The following is a 17,086-nucleotide window of genomic DNA, read 5'->3' as shown; positions in this document are numbered from 1 at the left end:
ACAAGGCCATCGAAGACGAGGTCATTGTAGACTAGGCCATCGTCGATGCTGTAGACAGGCCGTCGTAGACGAGCAGTCATAGATGAGGCCCTCGATGACGATGCCGTCGTAGGTGAGCCATCGAAGACGAGCCCTCGTAGATGAGGCCATCGTAGACGAGGCCATCGTCGACGCCATAGACAGGCCATCGTAGACGAGGCCATAGACAGGCCGTCGTAGACGAGCAGTCATAGACGAGGCCATCATCGACGACGCAGTCGTAGACGAGCCATCGTAGACAGGCCATCGTAGACGAGTCCATCGTAGACGAGTCCATCGTAGACGAGTCCATCGTAGACGAGGTCATCGTAGACGAGATCATCGTAGACGAGGCCATCGTAGATGAGGCCGTCGTTGACGCCATAAACAGGCCGTCGTAGACGAGCAGTCATAGACGAGGTCGTCGTCGTCGACGAGCCGTCCTAGACGAACCATCGTTGGCGAGCCATCATAGACGAGCCGTCGTAGACGAGCCATCGTAGACGAGCCATCGTCGACGAGCCGTCGTAGACGAGCCATCGTAGACGAGCCATCGTAGACGAGCCATCGTAGGCGAGCCGTCATAGGCGAGCCGTTGTAGACGAGCCGCCGTAGACGAGCCGTCGTAGACGAGCCATCGTAGACGAGGCCATCGTAGACGAGGCCATCGTAGACGAAGACGCTGTAATAGGCAATGATGATGGTTTCTTCGTCGACGATCCTGTTGACGATGTTGGCTTCTTAGTCTTTACCTCAGGAGGTAGAGAAAACGCCTTCCTGAAGGGTCCTTTGACCAGAGGAGGTGATTTTGACGGCTCAGAAGTCGTCTTTTTTACATGGTTTTTCTCCAAAAGCAAGTCTTTTACTCTCCTTTTACACAGAGTGAGGAGATTTTTAAGAACTGCGCCCAGAAGACCCATGAGTGGTCTTGCTGAGGGCCTTCTCAGGACGTTCCCCTGAGGAATGAGTTGGAGGAGATTTACTTCTCTTTTGAGTTCTCCTAGATGTTGAGGTCAACGCCTCATCACTGTCACTGGAGAAAATAAAAACCTCCTTTCTGGTCTTAGTGCTCCTTACCAGACCTTCTTTAAAGAATGTATTTGAAGATAATCCATAGTAGAAAGAATCCTTAACAACCAAGTTATTTAATGAAGTGAAAAACACACAGAGGAGACTCCCTTAGCACAACGTGCGGTAGAAAATCTGAGGGACTGAAGTTCCTGCCAGGAAGGTTCTAGAGGGAGGTGATAGCTGATTGGCTCTTGTTTAGAGTTTGGTCCTTTTTACAAAAGGACATGGATATGTTACTAAGGTGAGGCCTTTAGGCCTACTATTCTCTATGTATGTCTATAGGACATTACTTTTCTATGTACCGGAGACTCCCGTCTCGACGACGGGGAATGATTCAGGCATGTGAATCTATGAAAGACACCCATAATACTGGATAATATAAGTAGTTTAGTACTGGGAGTTAGTCCACAGTTACACATAAAGGAAGTGATTTAAGCCAGCCATCATCTCAAAAGCATTTACTGTTTATTCCATTTTAAACAACACCAATCAGGGCCCAGTTGAAGCATATTCCTAACAGCCTTTGCAAAAAAGTATTCCCTAGCTTCAACCCAAGTTTACAGTTCACACAGCGTGCCATGCATTAGCTCAATACACCTCTAATGGAGCGTATGCAAAAAATATGCCTTTTCTCATAGAAAATCTCATAAGTGGTCCTAATAGTTGTGTTAAGATTCTTTCACTTCATGCTCCCAGGTATTTAGGGATGAAAACCTTAACAGAATGTAATATCAATGTGGGATCTCTTTCGAAGTAGCCTAATTGATGACACATTTTCTATATGACTGTTAATGAGGCACACTTCTACTTACACTCTTCAACACCTGACATTGTAGTGACTACAAATATTGGCACATCGAAGTCATTTTAAATATATGAATCAAATATTACAGCAGCGTTTTAAACACTGGTGTAGTAAAACAATCCTTTAATTATTTTTACCACTCTTGAGGCTCTGTTGAGAAGCCTGCAGGCCCACCTGGTAGCCACTAGAGCCACATTACAAAGTGGAAGGTATACAGTAATTTTATAAGAATTGAGAACCTACATTGCTCCCTCATTTGTAGTATAAAGGCACCAACAAGATCCCAAATTATTATATTGTATTAAAAAATGGCCTTCCAAATTCATCCTAGAGAAGAGTTTAGCTAATTTGGTGTATGCACAATAACTATAGGTACATTGGTGTCCTGCAGATGGCCTGTAAATATTATCTGTAGGCCGAAGCATCAAGAAAACAGTTGTGTTAGACACTTTACAAAGAAGAGTACATTTAGCTAAATGTAATTTGTATGCACTATATTTATTTTTTTATCTAATGTGTAATATACAATTTTTATTTCCAAAAATAAAAATTTTAGATCTTTGCTTAAAACTTTATGGCTCAACTACCTGGTTTTACCTTTCTTGTACATTCAAACCTTACTAAACTCTCTCTTTAACAAATTCCGACCTCTTTGGTGTCATCAACTACATCCGGTTAGCTGATGTGGCCCGACTCCTTCTGCCTTAAATTCTTAACTTATCATACCACTTCAACCAGTAAATGGTGATCCATCGAACAATTGTTCTACCGCTCTGGGACCAGCTCCTCCTACAATCTGAATTTAGTACATTTGTCTTCCATTGTAAGATAGACTGCTGAGTTCTCCTTATTGACAGGCGAAAGAAAATATGGTTGTCTGCTCCTCATTTTCTAAAAGTCTTCCCCAAAGAGATGCTCTATACTTCCTTTTTTAGAAAAATGACGAAAGGGCTCTTAGCAATTGGGCCAAAATGTTGCTTAACTGGATAAAGATGGAAGGGCTCTGTGCCCTTTTGGAGACCCGATAATCACACTAATTTATCATCATATGTACCAAAAAGTACAACTTGTAGAAGTAAATGTTAACACTATATGTATCCATTGAGTACTGTACCTGTTTCACTTGAAATATACAACAAATTGTTGATTTCACTTTATACAACTATTACACTTCCATTTATGTTTCCAATATTTTGTAGCCATTAATATGTTTATCCCGTGATGAAACAAATGTTTACTAACACGCTAATATGCATCACTATGCAGCACACTGGTAACTTAAAACTACAAAATAAAATGAAATGAATCCCAATGAACTACTGTTCTTGATAAAATTGAGACTCTTTTTTGGATCAGCTCATTTGGTAGCAGAGTCCAACGGTGTGCTGTGCCTGATGTGCTTTCGTAGTCAGTACATTTGTTTAGCACATTCTCACCGAAATAATTGCTTGATGCACTATCAATTGTGTGCTGCTGAACAAAGGGTACATATTTAATAGCCCTAATAGTTAAGAAATAGTTATGAAGCATTTAGCAAATAACTTCTGCATTTTAACAAGGCACACTCAAGTTCTTTATGTTTGCAAGATTTCATACAAAGAATGTCAGTCGATGCACTGTGCCCTTTACCTGCTTTATCCTTCTGATAGCAGCAGCTCCACTTGTCACCTCTAAAGACTCGAGGATGATATGAGCACAGCATCTCTGTGTTGTTAACACACACTTTTCTCAGTGCTGACAACCACTGGTTCAATTCATTGACACACTGAAATTCAAACAAAAATGTTTGTTTAAAGGCAGGATTGAAGCTCCTCTGTGGATCGTTTATTAGGAATATATCTAGCGAAATGCACATATTTTGACCGTAAAAGCCAGAAACATGCGTACCTTTACCTCAGGAGGACTATTGCATGGTGCAAGGAACTGTGAATTGGATACTGGCATCATTCGGAATGCACTAGAGTGCTTTCACGTCCGGTCTTATGTGATCATGCCTCATCATATTTAGGGATCTTATGGCAGGATGCTTTTGGGATCTTCTGATGAGCGTGACTGGAAGCTATCATTTACCCTTGTCAGTTCCATTCAGTGGTCGGCTTGGATGACTATGAGGATTTTATGTGGCATAGCTTAAAGTTATACCATCTGACACTATGGGCCTCATTACGATGCCGGTCGGACCGGCGTCCATGGTCCTGTCGGAGGCAGTCGTACCGCTGAAGGTCTCGTCGGAATTGGTCAGTTCAACTGCCGCATTATGATGCATGCATTCTGTACTCGGACCGCCCGCTGAAACACTGCCGACTCTGACAGCCCTTATCCGACCGCTGAGATGGAGTCGTAGAAAAACGGCAGCCATAGGACAGTACAGGGTTCTCCAACTGCCGTCTGGATTACGATGTGGCTTCTCAATGACCGGACCACGGCGGTCTAACCACCTGCCTTGAGTCGTTAGAAACAAAGGATTTGGGGTTCATGCTCACCCCAACTCGCTTCTCTCCTGCAGTTTCAACGTGGATCCCTTCCTCCAGCTCACCCTACACCTGGGCAGCTGCTCCACGATGTATGCGATCCGGTGGGCGCTGAAATCCAGGTAAGTCCTTCTCCGGTATATATCCCCATTGACTGGACTGTGCACATTTCTCCATGATCCAGCAATGGGGTACATGGTGCACAAGGCATATCCCCAAATACGCCATGCAGTTGTGTACAATTCACATGTTTTCTGTGAGTTTTGTACTCATTTGCAGTGACATATTATGGGATATGTGCTCCACAGTAGTTGTGACCTCCGCAGTAGCAGCGGTTGCATTGTAAAATGGTGGGGGGAAACTTTGCGGCCTTGGCGTTGGAAATGGCTTGTGAAGACGGCAGTCGAACGGTCAGTCCGACCAGCATCGTAATGAGGCCCTTTGTTCGTTTGGTGATGTATAATAAATTGTTGAGCTCTGTGCACATCCCAATGAGTAGCCTGGAACATTACTGGTACACAGTATAAAGACATATTTTTACCCTAGCAATTTCAACAGTGAGTAGGGCGGGAACTGGACGTAGATGCCACTCACTCAGCCAGTAGAGCAGGGCTGAGTCACACTGATACAACAATACATAGTCCGCAGAGATGCTGCCAGGGTTTGGTCTGACTTGGGCATCAAGGAGATATTTTTGTTCTGGTGTTCTCAATTCAGATGATTCACAAGTACTGAGTTCACAGACAAACATCAAAGCAAAGAACTCCAGCAGTCAAGTTGGATGACTAGAAGACCCCACATTCACTCAGTCTCAGCTCCTGGCTACATCAACAAATCCAACCCCATGTAATATAATATCTAGGTGCTGGTGTGGAGCTAATAGCTAACTCCCAGACACTTCAATAACACTTATACCCATTAACAAAACCCTCAGTTTCTCTCCAGTGATCAGCAACTCATTTATGTTTGCCAATGGTAAACTGACATACAGTGGAGCAGAAAATAAAGATATACGTGTTAACAAATCTTGGAGTGAAAGGATCTTAGAGAGCAACCACAATTTAATGACAGTTAATGTGTTACAAAAAATACTGTTTTGCTGTCTAGTAAGGATGAGGTTATAAACAGGGAAAGATGGGGTAATACACGAGTTAGGACACCTCCCACATCTCTTATTTGTGGTCAACATGTTCCTGACAAGTGCCTACTTGTCACATGCCTTTCTCCAGGCCTTAGAACAGAGGTTTGGGGGTGGGCCCTGTGGCGAAGTAAAAGTAATCTCGGGTGGAGGTTGGGTGTCAAGCTTCGGCCATCAGCAGAATAGTATACATAATGTATTATTCCCCCAGGGAACAGAGACAAACAAAATGCTTAAAACGGTGAACGTGAAAGAAAACAGAGTAGCAGTGAATCAGTCTTTAATGGGCCATCAGTAATGTCCGTTTTCAAATCCTGGCTGCAAGTACGTGTCTAACTGGGGGCGGAGGGCTTTGAATAACCCTTAAAGTCCCTCCCTTCATCCCTGATAATACTCTTACACTTTTATAGAGTACAGGCTGCCACTAGCCTGTTTGCAATTATGAATTTGATTGAATTTTAAAACAAGCATTTGCAAAGCCAATATGATAGCCTATACGATCTCCATTGGTTCTATTGGAGTTGAGTGGCATTGTGTGGCATGGATTGGCATTGTGTGGAGTAGAGTGGCATTGGTGAAGTGGAGTGACATTTGGTGGAGTGGAGTGGAGTGGAATTTGGTGGCGTGGAGTGGCATTGTGTGGTGTGAAGTGGAGTGCAATGCTACAAATGCCTCATTTCAATGCCTTGTTAGGGCTTGTAAGCACTGAATAACTAAAATTAAAATTGAGTGGAGTGAAGTGGCATGGTGTAGCGTGAAGTGGAGTGGCACGGACGTGTGGCAGTGCAGCTGACCAATGCCTGAACGAGACCACACTTCACTTTTAGCCCATTAGACAAAATGTTTGGCTGAAGTAATAGAAAGTGAGTTCCATAACAATAGCTGACTTCGACTTCTCTGAAAACCAAATGGACCTGAAAATATTGTGAGGATAGTAGTTCTGCTAATCTTTAGCAAACTCTGTATGACCGATTAATATTAAAAGTGTGTACTCACCATTGTTTTGATTTTTTGCATGTCTTTTGTAATAACTTTCATTAATCAACAATAAAATATTTGACTATCTTCCCAGACAGCCAATGGAATACTATGGATGCAGTGTGTTTTAGCATGGTCCTCCACTCGAGAACCTGACAAACTCCAATAGCTTTAAACGGGGACCAGGCCAAAAAAGAACCTACCCCATCTTTTTTTGGTTTCTAGGAGGTGGAACTAACTTCATCAATGTCTCAATAAAATGGTAACTTAAGCAAAGTAAAAAAGCTAACACCTGATTTGTTCCTTCTTCTGCTCGCAGCTTATAATTTTCAAGAAGCCATTTACTTATCAAGGCCTTCTGTAATTCATGGGTCTACTACAGAAAAAACGTAAACGTCCCCAACTTTTTATCAACTACAGTACTTCTGATCCATGTAAACACCATATCTTTTTCTGGTACTGCTGGATCATGTTTTAAGTTTCGTATTGTGGTCACTTTCAAGAACCCCTTCTTCCGACGGGGGGCAGAACACATTTCAAATAAAAAATAACTATATTATATGCCTCTTTTCGTACATTCTGAGGATGATGCTCATTTTGTCCAAACCAATTTTAAAAGTCTGCTTTGTTTCCGATGATGCATCTCGATCTGCTTGTTATATAGTGTTTATGTCAAATGGAATACCACTGCCATTCCGTGTTCTAAATTAAGAGCTAGGATTCCAAGGAGGACAGTTGAACACTGATTGGCTGAGGGATGTAGTGGCGAATACAAATATTTAATTTCCCTCAAATTGTCATATTTAGAGGGTAGCACAAAGCTCCTACCTTCCGAAATATTTACATCCTTTAGAGCTTGGCAGCACTATACAATGGGGAAAGTCTCAATGTAAGGCTTTGGAAAAGTCCAGTATTTGAAGTTACTTAAGTATGCTTACACCACCTTTTCCTTTAATATTACTAACCATTGACCATTATTTTCCTTATACCAGTTTATGTCCTTTAGGTTTCAATTTAGACTGACTACAACTTACTCGTCACAGAGTAGAAGTATTTGGGAAGGAGGCACAGTGTGGAAAAACAAGACTCCTGCATTGACACTTTTAGTAGGATTTGAGCACGGATTTTACCTTGTCTCTTGTCTAGAGAGGATTTTAAACAAACTGATTATACAAATGAGATTTATGCGTGAAAAATGGAAAAATGAATCCTCTCACTAACCCTTAGAAAACGTTTGTCTAGTCAAACGTTTAGTAGAGTGGCGTGTGCACATGATGCCATCAATAGGTGAGTCATAAATGAGTAGTTTGATGTTGTAAATAATTTTGCAACTGGCAAGTTGCTACAGCTTCCATATATTTACACACCCTGAAGAATCATTAAACATGATTGGTCTACTATTAACCAATGAAGAAAGCTGTCCTTACAATATGTAAATGAGAACTCACCTTGCACTGTAGATATAGCGCCTCCAGATTCCCCGGCTCCTCCGTGTATATAATTTGCATGACAAATGTACTTCCAAAGCTTTTTTCTTCTACTTTTTCAACCCCTCTGATCCTCGATAAGGGAATGAAGGAGCTTTTCTGAAAAGATACAAAACAACTGTGCAGCATTGAGAGACGTATGTTGGAGCACACTTGTAAAGTGGTGAGTGAACACCTTGCTCAGTGAAATCTTCAATTACTTACTGATAATCTTCATTACCCCAAATTGGAGTCCTTCCTCTCCCAGTCCGTACTCAGTGAGGCATTTCCATCTGTAGGCAGAGTGTTTTCAAATTCTGGGATGTAATCCCAGCTTTCCTATGTCCTTTTTCAACCTCTATAGTATGGTAGAATAACCTTCCTTCCCAAATCCATCCTGTGTACATAACGTGAATGCAATTGGGCATTCCATTCAGAAGGTAAGGAAGGAGGGACATAGACTGAGATGAGGTGGACTATGAATCGGGGTAATGAAGATTACGGCTAAGCAATCCAAGCAGTACCCACTCATCTTGTCCTCCTCGTCCCAGGCTGTATTCAGTGAGGATGTACCAAGTTTCAAACAAAAAATGCACCGACAATTACTGATGCGGAAATTGTGATTTATTAAATCGACAGTTACTTTATTGCTGTATGCAGAATCATAGAAGCGAAATTATCATTATTTGAACAATCCAACTTGTAGTGTCAGAGAACTGTGTGATGGGAAGACCATGTGGTGGTCCGACATATCTCCTGTATGGATGACCCACCTACCTCAGCCCAAGTTCCAGAAATTGCTCGAGTAGAGTGGCCTTGTACAGACTGTGGAGGATCTACATTCATACCTTATAGGCCTGCGAGATTGCCTGACACGCCCACCTCCCCAGTGCCTGACAGGAGACCTTCATGCCTTCATTTGCAGTGCCATATGAAAGAAAAAGTGACTGAGATCTTCAAAACTCTTTTGTACGTGAAAAATAAATTCGACAAAGCCCTTTTTAAAAACAGAGATGAAGGAATGTTTTATCGTCATCTGATTGTAAGGCAGGGAAAGCTTTTTCCTGAGAAAGAAGATACCACCTTGGGAATGAATTTAGGATCCAATCTCAAACTTACCCTGTCTGGAAAAAAGTAAATAAAGAAAATATAGAGCCAGGTCAGTCAACTCCCCGCCCTTTTTCCAGGGGTAATAGCCAGCAAGAAAACCGTATTTCCAGTCAACCAACCCAGATTAAAGTCCTCTATGGGTTTGAAGGGAGGTAATTGCAACCCCTTCAGGACCAGAGACAAATCTCAAAATGGAGCTGGAATAGAAATTGCAGGCCTCTTTAAACAAAAACGTTTTAAAATGCCTCTCACCAATGGTGTAAATGCTTTACAGACTTGTTCACTTAATGGCTGACCAATGAGCTGAGACGGTAGAGGGCGCCAATCCTTGTAAAAAAGACATCCCTCAAAAATTCAAGCACTTGAAGGACATCTATGAAAAAGCCATCCAAGTCTTTCAGAACACACCAACTCTGAAAAGACTTCCAATGCTTTTTGTAGGATGACAAGGTTGAAGGCTTCCTAGATTCTTGAATGTCTTTTGGCACTTCTAGGGAACAACCAACGCATTGCACACTTACCCTTTCAAAAGTCAAGCCATCAATCATAACCGTTTCAGTTGAAACAACAGCAGAGATGGAAACTGGAGTGGTGAGGGGTGAAGAAATACATGAGGAAATCCCCCTCTGGAGACAGCCATCAGAAGAAACCATTGCCGGCGGGACCAGAACAGAGTCACGAAAATCACTGATGTCCTCTCCTCCCAAATCTTCTGAAGCACCTTTGTGAGGAGGATAATTTGGAGGTGGGGGGAGACACACAACAATCTTGCTGAACCTGAAACTTATCAGGCATTGACTACCCACAGTTGAGGTCACCACTACTGTGAACAAAAGACTTATAACATTGCATTTTGAGGAGAGACAAACATGTCTATCCAGGTTTCTCTGAATAGACTGCAGATTTGATTAAAATTCCTGAACAGTCAGGTGGTACATTACTGATGATGGGCGATTTTGACTGAGACTTTCAGCCCTGAAATCGCTCTGACCTGGAATATACACCACCTGAAGAGCTAATAAATGGTTCTCCGCTCAGGTAAAAATCTATCTCGCCAAGTAGTTCAGATGGTTGCATCTGGTACCGCCCTGGCGGTTCAGGTAACAACTGGCTACTTGATTGTCAGTTCTGACAACCACATTGGTGCTCTCTAACTAGGAGGAAAAATCTTGCAGACCCATTCGGACCACAGCCAGTTCCCTCTAGTCGGATGATTGGGCAGATACCTCCTGACATCAGCTCTTCTTTACTTCCTGCTCCCCTAATGTCCCCCTCATCCCCCCACTACAAAGGCTGGCATACGTAGTTATCAATAACGGAGGGGGAAGCCAGAGAGAAAACAACTTTTTTTAGATTGGCCTTCTTGTAGCACCAAAACAGTGCTTCTCTGATCTGAGAGTTGACTAGTAAAAGGTGTTTGACATTCTGGGAGCTCGTAGACCAGTGGAGAAGGTGGTGATTCACAACTGGCTTGAGATGATAACGTGCTAAGGTTACTACTGCTGTAGTAGCTGCCATTAGTCCATGAATACTCAGCCATGGTCGAGCAGCCATAGTAGACTGAGCCAACAGATAAGAGACCCAAGATTGAAGTGTTGTGATTCTGGACTTCGGAAGAAGCACATGTCCCACTAAAGTGTTAAATTGGGCTCCGATGAAGGTCTTGAGCTGACTTGGATGAAGAGGAGACTTCTGAGTCTCTTTAATACATGTGTAACCAGCTGAACGTGTGCTTGTGCCTTAGAAAAGGAGGAATCAGAAAACAGTCGGTTATCAATATATGGAAATATAAAACATCCTTTCCAATTTAATATGAGCAACAACTGGCGCAAGTACTTTCATGAAAACTCTAGGAGAAAATGCTAGCCCAAATGGCAGAGCTTGAAATTGATAATGTTTCATCCCCACTGCAAAGTGCAGATACTGCTGGCTGTCTTGATGAATCGAAATATAGAAGCAAGCATCTTTTAAGTCCATTGTGACCAGAAAGTCGCTCTCTGCTATTAGCAGAATGATTGACTGAAGTGATACCCTCTGAAAAGTCTCTACCGAGATAAACTTGTTTAGAGGTTTGAGATTCAGAATAAGACAAAACATTCCATCCGGCACTGGTACATGAAACAGTGTGGAGTAAAATCCTTGAGGTTTCTAATGTTCTGGGACTGGTATAATGATATCCTTTTCCAGCAAAGCGTGAACACCCATAAGCATGACTTTTTGTTTGCACTACTCTTTTGACAGTGGGGTAGTAATACATTAGTATGAGCAGCAACACCCAGAAATGGAATAACATACCCCCATCTGATGATTTTAAGTTCCCAGTAGTCCATTATACATTCTTCCCACTATTGGATAAAAAGACGTAATCTTGCCCCTACTCTATGGCATAGTTAATGTTGTGACTGTCTTGGATTCTCTGGAGTAATGGGTCGGCTTTACCTGTGAGCACAGACCCCCAACGGCTGGTGTGGCCTCGAAAGGCATGCTTCTCTAGGGACTTAAATGGATGTTTCCCCAAGAGAGACTTATTTCCCATTCAAGATTAAAGGGATGTAAAATCTTCTCCTCTGCTGCTTTATGTACCATAACATCCAAATCATCTCCAAAGAGCCTAGGACCATAGCATGGTAGCTTTTGGATGATAGACCTCTGAGCTGAGAAAGTGAGAGGCTGGGAGCTTGGGGAGAGGGTGTGGATTAATGGCTAGGGTGGGCTACTTTGAAGTGTGGGGAATCAGGATTGAGTCTGGCAGGAGACTCCCTGTGCCTATAACCAAAAAAATGAACGTGTCCGTCTGTAATGCAACTGGTGCTCATGTAAAGCGCTCTGATACCTTTGGGTCAAGTTATCACACCGCTCTATATAAAAAAACTGCAACTGCTTCTAATTTCCAAGATTTCATCCAAATGATGCAACGGCCAGAAATGGATTCCCCAGCAGTGGAAGTAGCAGCTCATAAATAATCAAATGGGACGTCTGGGAGAAACTTTGTCAAAAGTTCTATTTGTGCAAAAATAGAGGTTTGATCATCATTAGCTTGTTTACAATCAAATAACAGCTGAAAATCCTTGAGGAGGACATGCGTAGCATACACCGCATATGAAGTCCCTCGAACAGCAAAGCAAAATTTGCTATGGAATATGTCTATTTATAACCAGCTGTCCACACATGTGGCAGTGTGGAGTCTCCTGATGCTAAATTAGATGTGGACGCCATTGAAGCTAGTATCGTGTTCACTTTGAGGGTATGTGGGAATTCTTCTTCAAAACCCTTGCAAGAGATATCTTTTATTAGAAAAACTAAGATTGGAAGCCTAATCCATGTCCTTCCATTCCTTCAAAATCATGCTCCTTAGGTCACCAAGAAGTGGCAAATCATCTGCCTGTATGCCACTGTATTGAGAATAAAAGCCATCTTCTTCTTAAGGTTTACCCTTAAAGCCCGAGTCTCTAATGTATATAAGTAGGTATTTCAGCTGGTGACCTTGCACATATGTTAACTTTTGCTCAGCATCTGGATCATCAGCTTGATCCTCCTTTTGCTTCTTGGCTCTGGGTTCTTCTGCATCCTTTTTCACGGACTGGAGATAAGCCCTGGAGTTGTTTAAATCATTCTCCTTCTAAGGTAGTACCAAATGATGTTGTTTCTCAGTACCTTTCGTGCCTCCATAGCAGTTACACAGGATACCATCAGCACAACATCACCACCATATGCGCTACAGCAGCATTATTCATACAGGGCCACAAGGAGTAGAAATCGCGCTCCTGCAAGACAATCCTGCATTACCCCGTTCCCTCCCCGCACCCACATCTAGAAACAGAGGCGCAGTGCGAGGTGACCACATGGCCTGCTTCAATAGCCTAATCGCAGATACCGAAAAAAGTCCCCCGCTACAGCCCAGCACATGAGTGGGGAGCATGTCAGCGACCGTTGAGAACACAAATCAAACAAGCAATGCGATAAGCAAAGATTCATGTGCAAAGGAGACAGAATTTACAGGAGGTGGGATTTAGGGAGAGGGGCTCTTCCACCTTACTATATAAATAGGAAAAGACAAAGAAAAGCTGGGATTGTATTCAAAGCTTGATGACACTCTGTCTGGAGGAGAAACATCTCACTGAATATGGACTGGGACGAGAAGGACAAGATAAGGGGGTAATGAGTTGTTTCCAACTTGAGCATGTAGCAAATGACCAACTAATAACATAAAAAAACTAATTAAAAGACAGGCATAAATTAGTAGCACATTTCTTACAATATGTCAAGGTGAAGATGAAGTATTAAAAGTTTTTATAACTTTTCTTTAATTTATTTTTTATTTTCATTAGTAACTCGCAAAGAAGGGCAATCATACAAACAATAAAGGTCATCAGCGGCCATGATTACAGCAAAAGTTGCAGATGAACATCTTACAGTGGCAATGCATAATGTCATTAAAACGAGTAGATCCGCAACATCCCACATTTCCACCTTTCCCGTCAGCACACCCCTGTTAAATAGAAACATCTTCCGTTGTAATGTCCGGTGGTTCACAAATATTTCCTCTAAACCTGTTCCAGGCCCCCCACACCTTTTCCCATTTCAGAGGGCATCCGCGGTGAACAAAGACTGCTCTCTCCGCCACCATTGCCTCATCCATATCTGTACACCATTTGCGAAGTGTTGGCAGAGTCTCAGCCCCCCATAACATAGCAATATTACGTTTCGCCAACATCATGCCCAGCATTGCCCAGTCTTGTTGTTGTTGATGATTTAGGTTGTTTGGCTCCCAGACATCCAACAGGCAACGTCGCGGCTCAGGCAGAACCGAGATGTCTATTGTTTGTGAAATTGTGCACATTATTTTAGCCAGTATGCTGCAATGTGTGTACAGTACCAAATGGTGTGGTAAAACGTGCCCTCCTCCCCGCTCCCACGTAAACAGTACTTATGCGGGGCAACTCACATCACGAAAAGAGTCGACCTGGTGTAGTACGTTCGATGAAGTACCTTGAGTTGGACCAAGCGAAGCCGGGAGGGTATCGCCGTCTCTCGGGGAGAAGACAGAGCCTCCTGCCATTCGGATTCATCGAGGTCACCCACATCTGTTTTAATTTGGATGTTGGATCTGGGAGATTATTAACCCCTTCAGCGCTGATGACAAAGCCAGCTCGTCATGGGCGTTACCTGCGCTACGCGCATGACGAGCTGGCTTTGTCAGGATACACGCTTTTTTAAAATTTCAGCGCACAGCGGTAAAACCTGCTAGCGCGGTAGAGGGTAATTAGTTTTCGATATGTCAAGGATGTCACCCTGCTCGTCATGTGTTCTGTTAGAAGCCTATACTCCAGTGGAGTGGACTCCTGCAAGGCGGTACCTGGAGGAATGACCACCCGGAGCGCGTGTCTGACCTGCAAGTATCTAAAGTGCTCAGTCTGTGCCATGCCGTACTGTGTTCGCAGCTGTGTAAACTCAACCACCAGCCACTTTTTCCATAGGTCGCCCACTGTAGAGAGGCCTATATTATCCCAGTTATGGAACCCTTTACTTTTGCCAAGGCAGCCCAACCGTTGTGAGTCCCATAACGGTGTCATTTGCGTAATGGCACCCATGCACCTGAGGCGGGCCTGTGCTTGGTACCAAATACGTATAGTATGCTCCGTTGGGCCAAGCAAAGCTGTGGGTTTGCAGAGACTGTATACATTTCCCATCAGCCCCATATCTTCCAGATTCTGTCTATCTGCATGATAGGCCGGCTCAGTCTGCGGGGTGTGCAACCAAAAGTTCATGAGTTTGAGATGCGCCGCCCAGTAATAAAGATTCACAATAGGAAGTGCTATCCCTCCATCGTACCAGCTACGCATTAGTTTATCCTGGGAAATCCGCGCAGGTTTGCTTCCCCACAAAAGACCAGAAACCTCTGATGGAACCGGAAATGCTGTGTTCTCAAGCACATACAAAAAGCGTGGGAGCGCCATCATTTTATATAAGGCTGCTTTTCCCAGCATCGTAACAGGGAGGCTCTGCCATACTCGCGCATCACGACGAAAATGGTCTAATTGAGGCTTCAGATTTCTAATGTAAAAGTCATCTGGATCCGGTGTTACATAAATGCCCAAATATTTAAAGGCTTCGTCCGTGATCCGCAGTGGACAGTCCACAGGCAGCAGCGGGGAGGGGGGGGACCGGTCAGGACGTACAGAACGGACTTTGCCCAATTGATCCTATATCCAGACACTCTCCCAAACTTTTCACATATATTCAACAGTTCAAGAATTGGTTTCCTGGGTGAGGTAAAGTACAACAGTACGTCATCAGCATATAGTGATATCCGGTCTTCCCAGACATCAGTCCACTGGAGTCCTCGAATGGAGGGCTCCCATCTGGTCCTCGCCACAAGAGGTTCTAAAATTAGCGTCAACAACAGGAGGACAGCGGGCAAAACTGCCGTGTTCCCTGAGCCAGGGGGAAGTCCCTAGAGATGTGTCCGTTTGCCGCCACATGTGCTAGCGGGTTCCTGTAGAGCAGCTGAATCCAGGCACAGAATTTGGGGCAGAAGCCCAAATGTCGCAGAACCGCGAACAGGTATGGCCATTCCACTGTATCAAACACCATACTGGCGTCCAAAGAGAGGACGACTGCAGGCTCCTGTATATGTGATTTCCGGGCCATTACTGCGTGCAATCGCTGCAGATTAAGCGCCGTGCTGCGCTGGGGCATAAACCCGGACTGGTCCGGCCCTATCAGGGAGGAAAGGTGTGGTGTTAACCGTATAGCCAATAGCTTGGCCAGTATTTTGGGTTCCGCATTAATCAAAGATATAGGGCGGTACGAACTACAGTCCTCCGGGGGTTTGCCCGGTTTGTGGATTGCTATGATTGTGGCCAGGCGCTGATCACGTGGCAACTCATCAGCCTGAAGACTGTCCCGGAACATTCCCAATAGGTAAGCGTTTGTGCAGACCTCTTATATAGTTCAATTGGGAGTCCGTTAGGACCCACCGCCTTACCTGGTGCAAGGGAGGAGATGACCGTCTGAAGTTCGGTGACCAATATGTCAGCCTCCAGGAGGGCCTCGTCAGATGTGAGGCGTGGCATAGCAATATCTCTTATATACGCGTGCGCCTCCTCAATCGAGAACGTGGTGCGAGGGGCATACACCTGCTCAAAATGATCTGCCAGGGTGTTTACTATATCAGCAGGGGACATTACCATGGGACCCGCAGCCGTGCGCAATTGTGGAATCATTCTACTCGCTTTCTCTTTTTTGTCTAACCAGGCTAACATTTTTCCAGCTTTGTCCCCCAGCTCATATACCCTGTGACGTGTGGCTTGGATACTGTTTATAGCCAACTCCCTTTGGTATGCCAGGAATTCGCTCTATTTAAGACACACTTCACATGTTAGGTGGGGCGTCGGGTGGGCTGCATGCTTTGCAACTACTTCATCCAATTCAGCCTCAAGTCTGTCCAGTTCAGCCCTTTTTTACCGCTTGTGCCCTGTGATCGACACTATCGCTTGCCCGCGCAAGACTATTTTATAGGCCTCCCATAGTGTCCTGTCTGAGTCTACCGAGCCCGCATTTTCTTGAATTTTTTTTCCGTAGTGTCCATGAGACCCTTCAGCACTACAGGGATATGCAAATAGTTAGGTTGCACAGGGAATATACGACGCCGAAGGGCCTGGTGGCGCGTGTACTGTAGCAGGACCGGTGAGTGATCGGAAATCCCCCTAGGGCGAATATCAACGTCGGTAATCCCCTCCAGACCTCCCGCCGAAACCAGAAAGTAGTCAATGCACGTAAGACAATTATGTACCCCGGAATGAAAAGTGTACTGTCTGGTGCTGGGGTGTTTGTATCTCTAGGCGTCTGTGAGTCCTAAGGGCTCTATAAGACCGGGCAGGCGGTGAGTACGAGATGAGATCGGTTTTGTCGGATGTCTATCTAGCATACCGTCCACTATGTCATTAAAGTCGCCCCCTATCAACAGTGTTGCTTCCGGCAACGCAAGCAAGAATGCTGTAAGGGCGGGGTGGGCCTGAGCATGCAG

General features: G+C 44.1%; 1 protein-coding gene across 2 annotated transcripts in view; it reads right to left on the bottom strand.

The window, feature by feature from the left end:
* Nucleotides 1-17,086, bottom strand: part of LOC144822310 (ras GTPase-activating protein 4-like) — a 528,733-nt gene that overhangs the window by 40,545 nt on the left and 471,102 nt on the right. For both annotated transcript variants that reach the window (XM_078679660.1, XM_078679661.1), the window contains exons 17-18: nucleotides 7,930-8,067; nucleotides 3,524-3,659 (exon numbers count right to left, since the gene is read on the bottom strand). In XM_078679660.1, coding sequence (XP_078535786.1) covers nucleotides 3,524-3,659; nucleotides 7,930-8,067 — 274 coding nt within the window. The remainder of the gene's footprint in view (nucleotides 1-3,523; nucleotides 3,660-7,929; nucleotides 8,068-17,086) is intronic.

This window comes from Lissotriton helveticus, chromosome 3_1 (assembly GCF_964261635.1).
Source record: "Lissotriton helveticus chromosome 3_1, aLisHel1.1, whole genome shotgun sequence".
Classification (NCBI taxonomy): domain Eukaryota; kingdom Metazoa; phylum Chordata; class Amphibia; order Caudata; family Salamandridae; genus Lissotriton; species Lissotriton helveticus.
The sequence above is the reverse complement of the archived record's forward strand: the minus strand, read 5'-3'. Positions and strand labels throughout refer to the sequence as shown.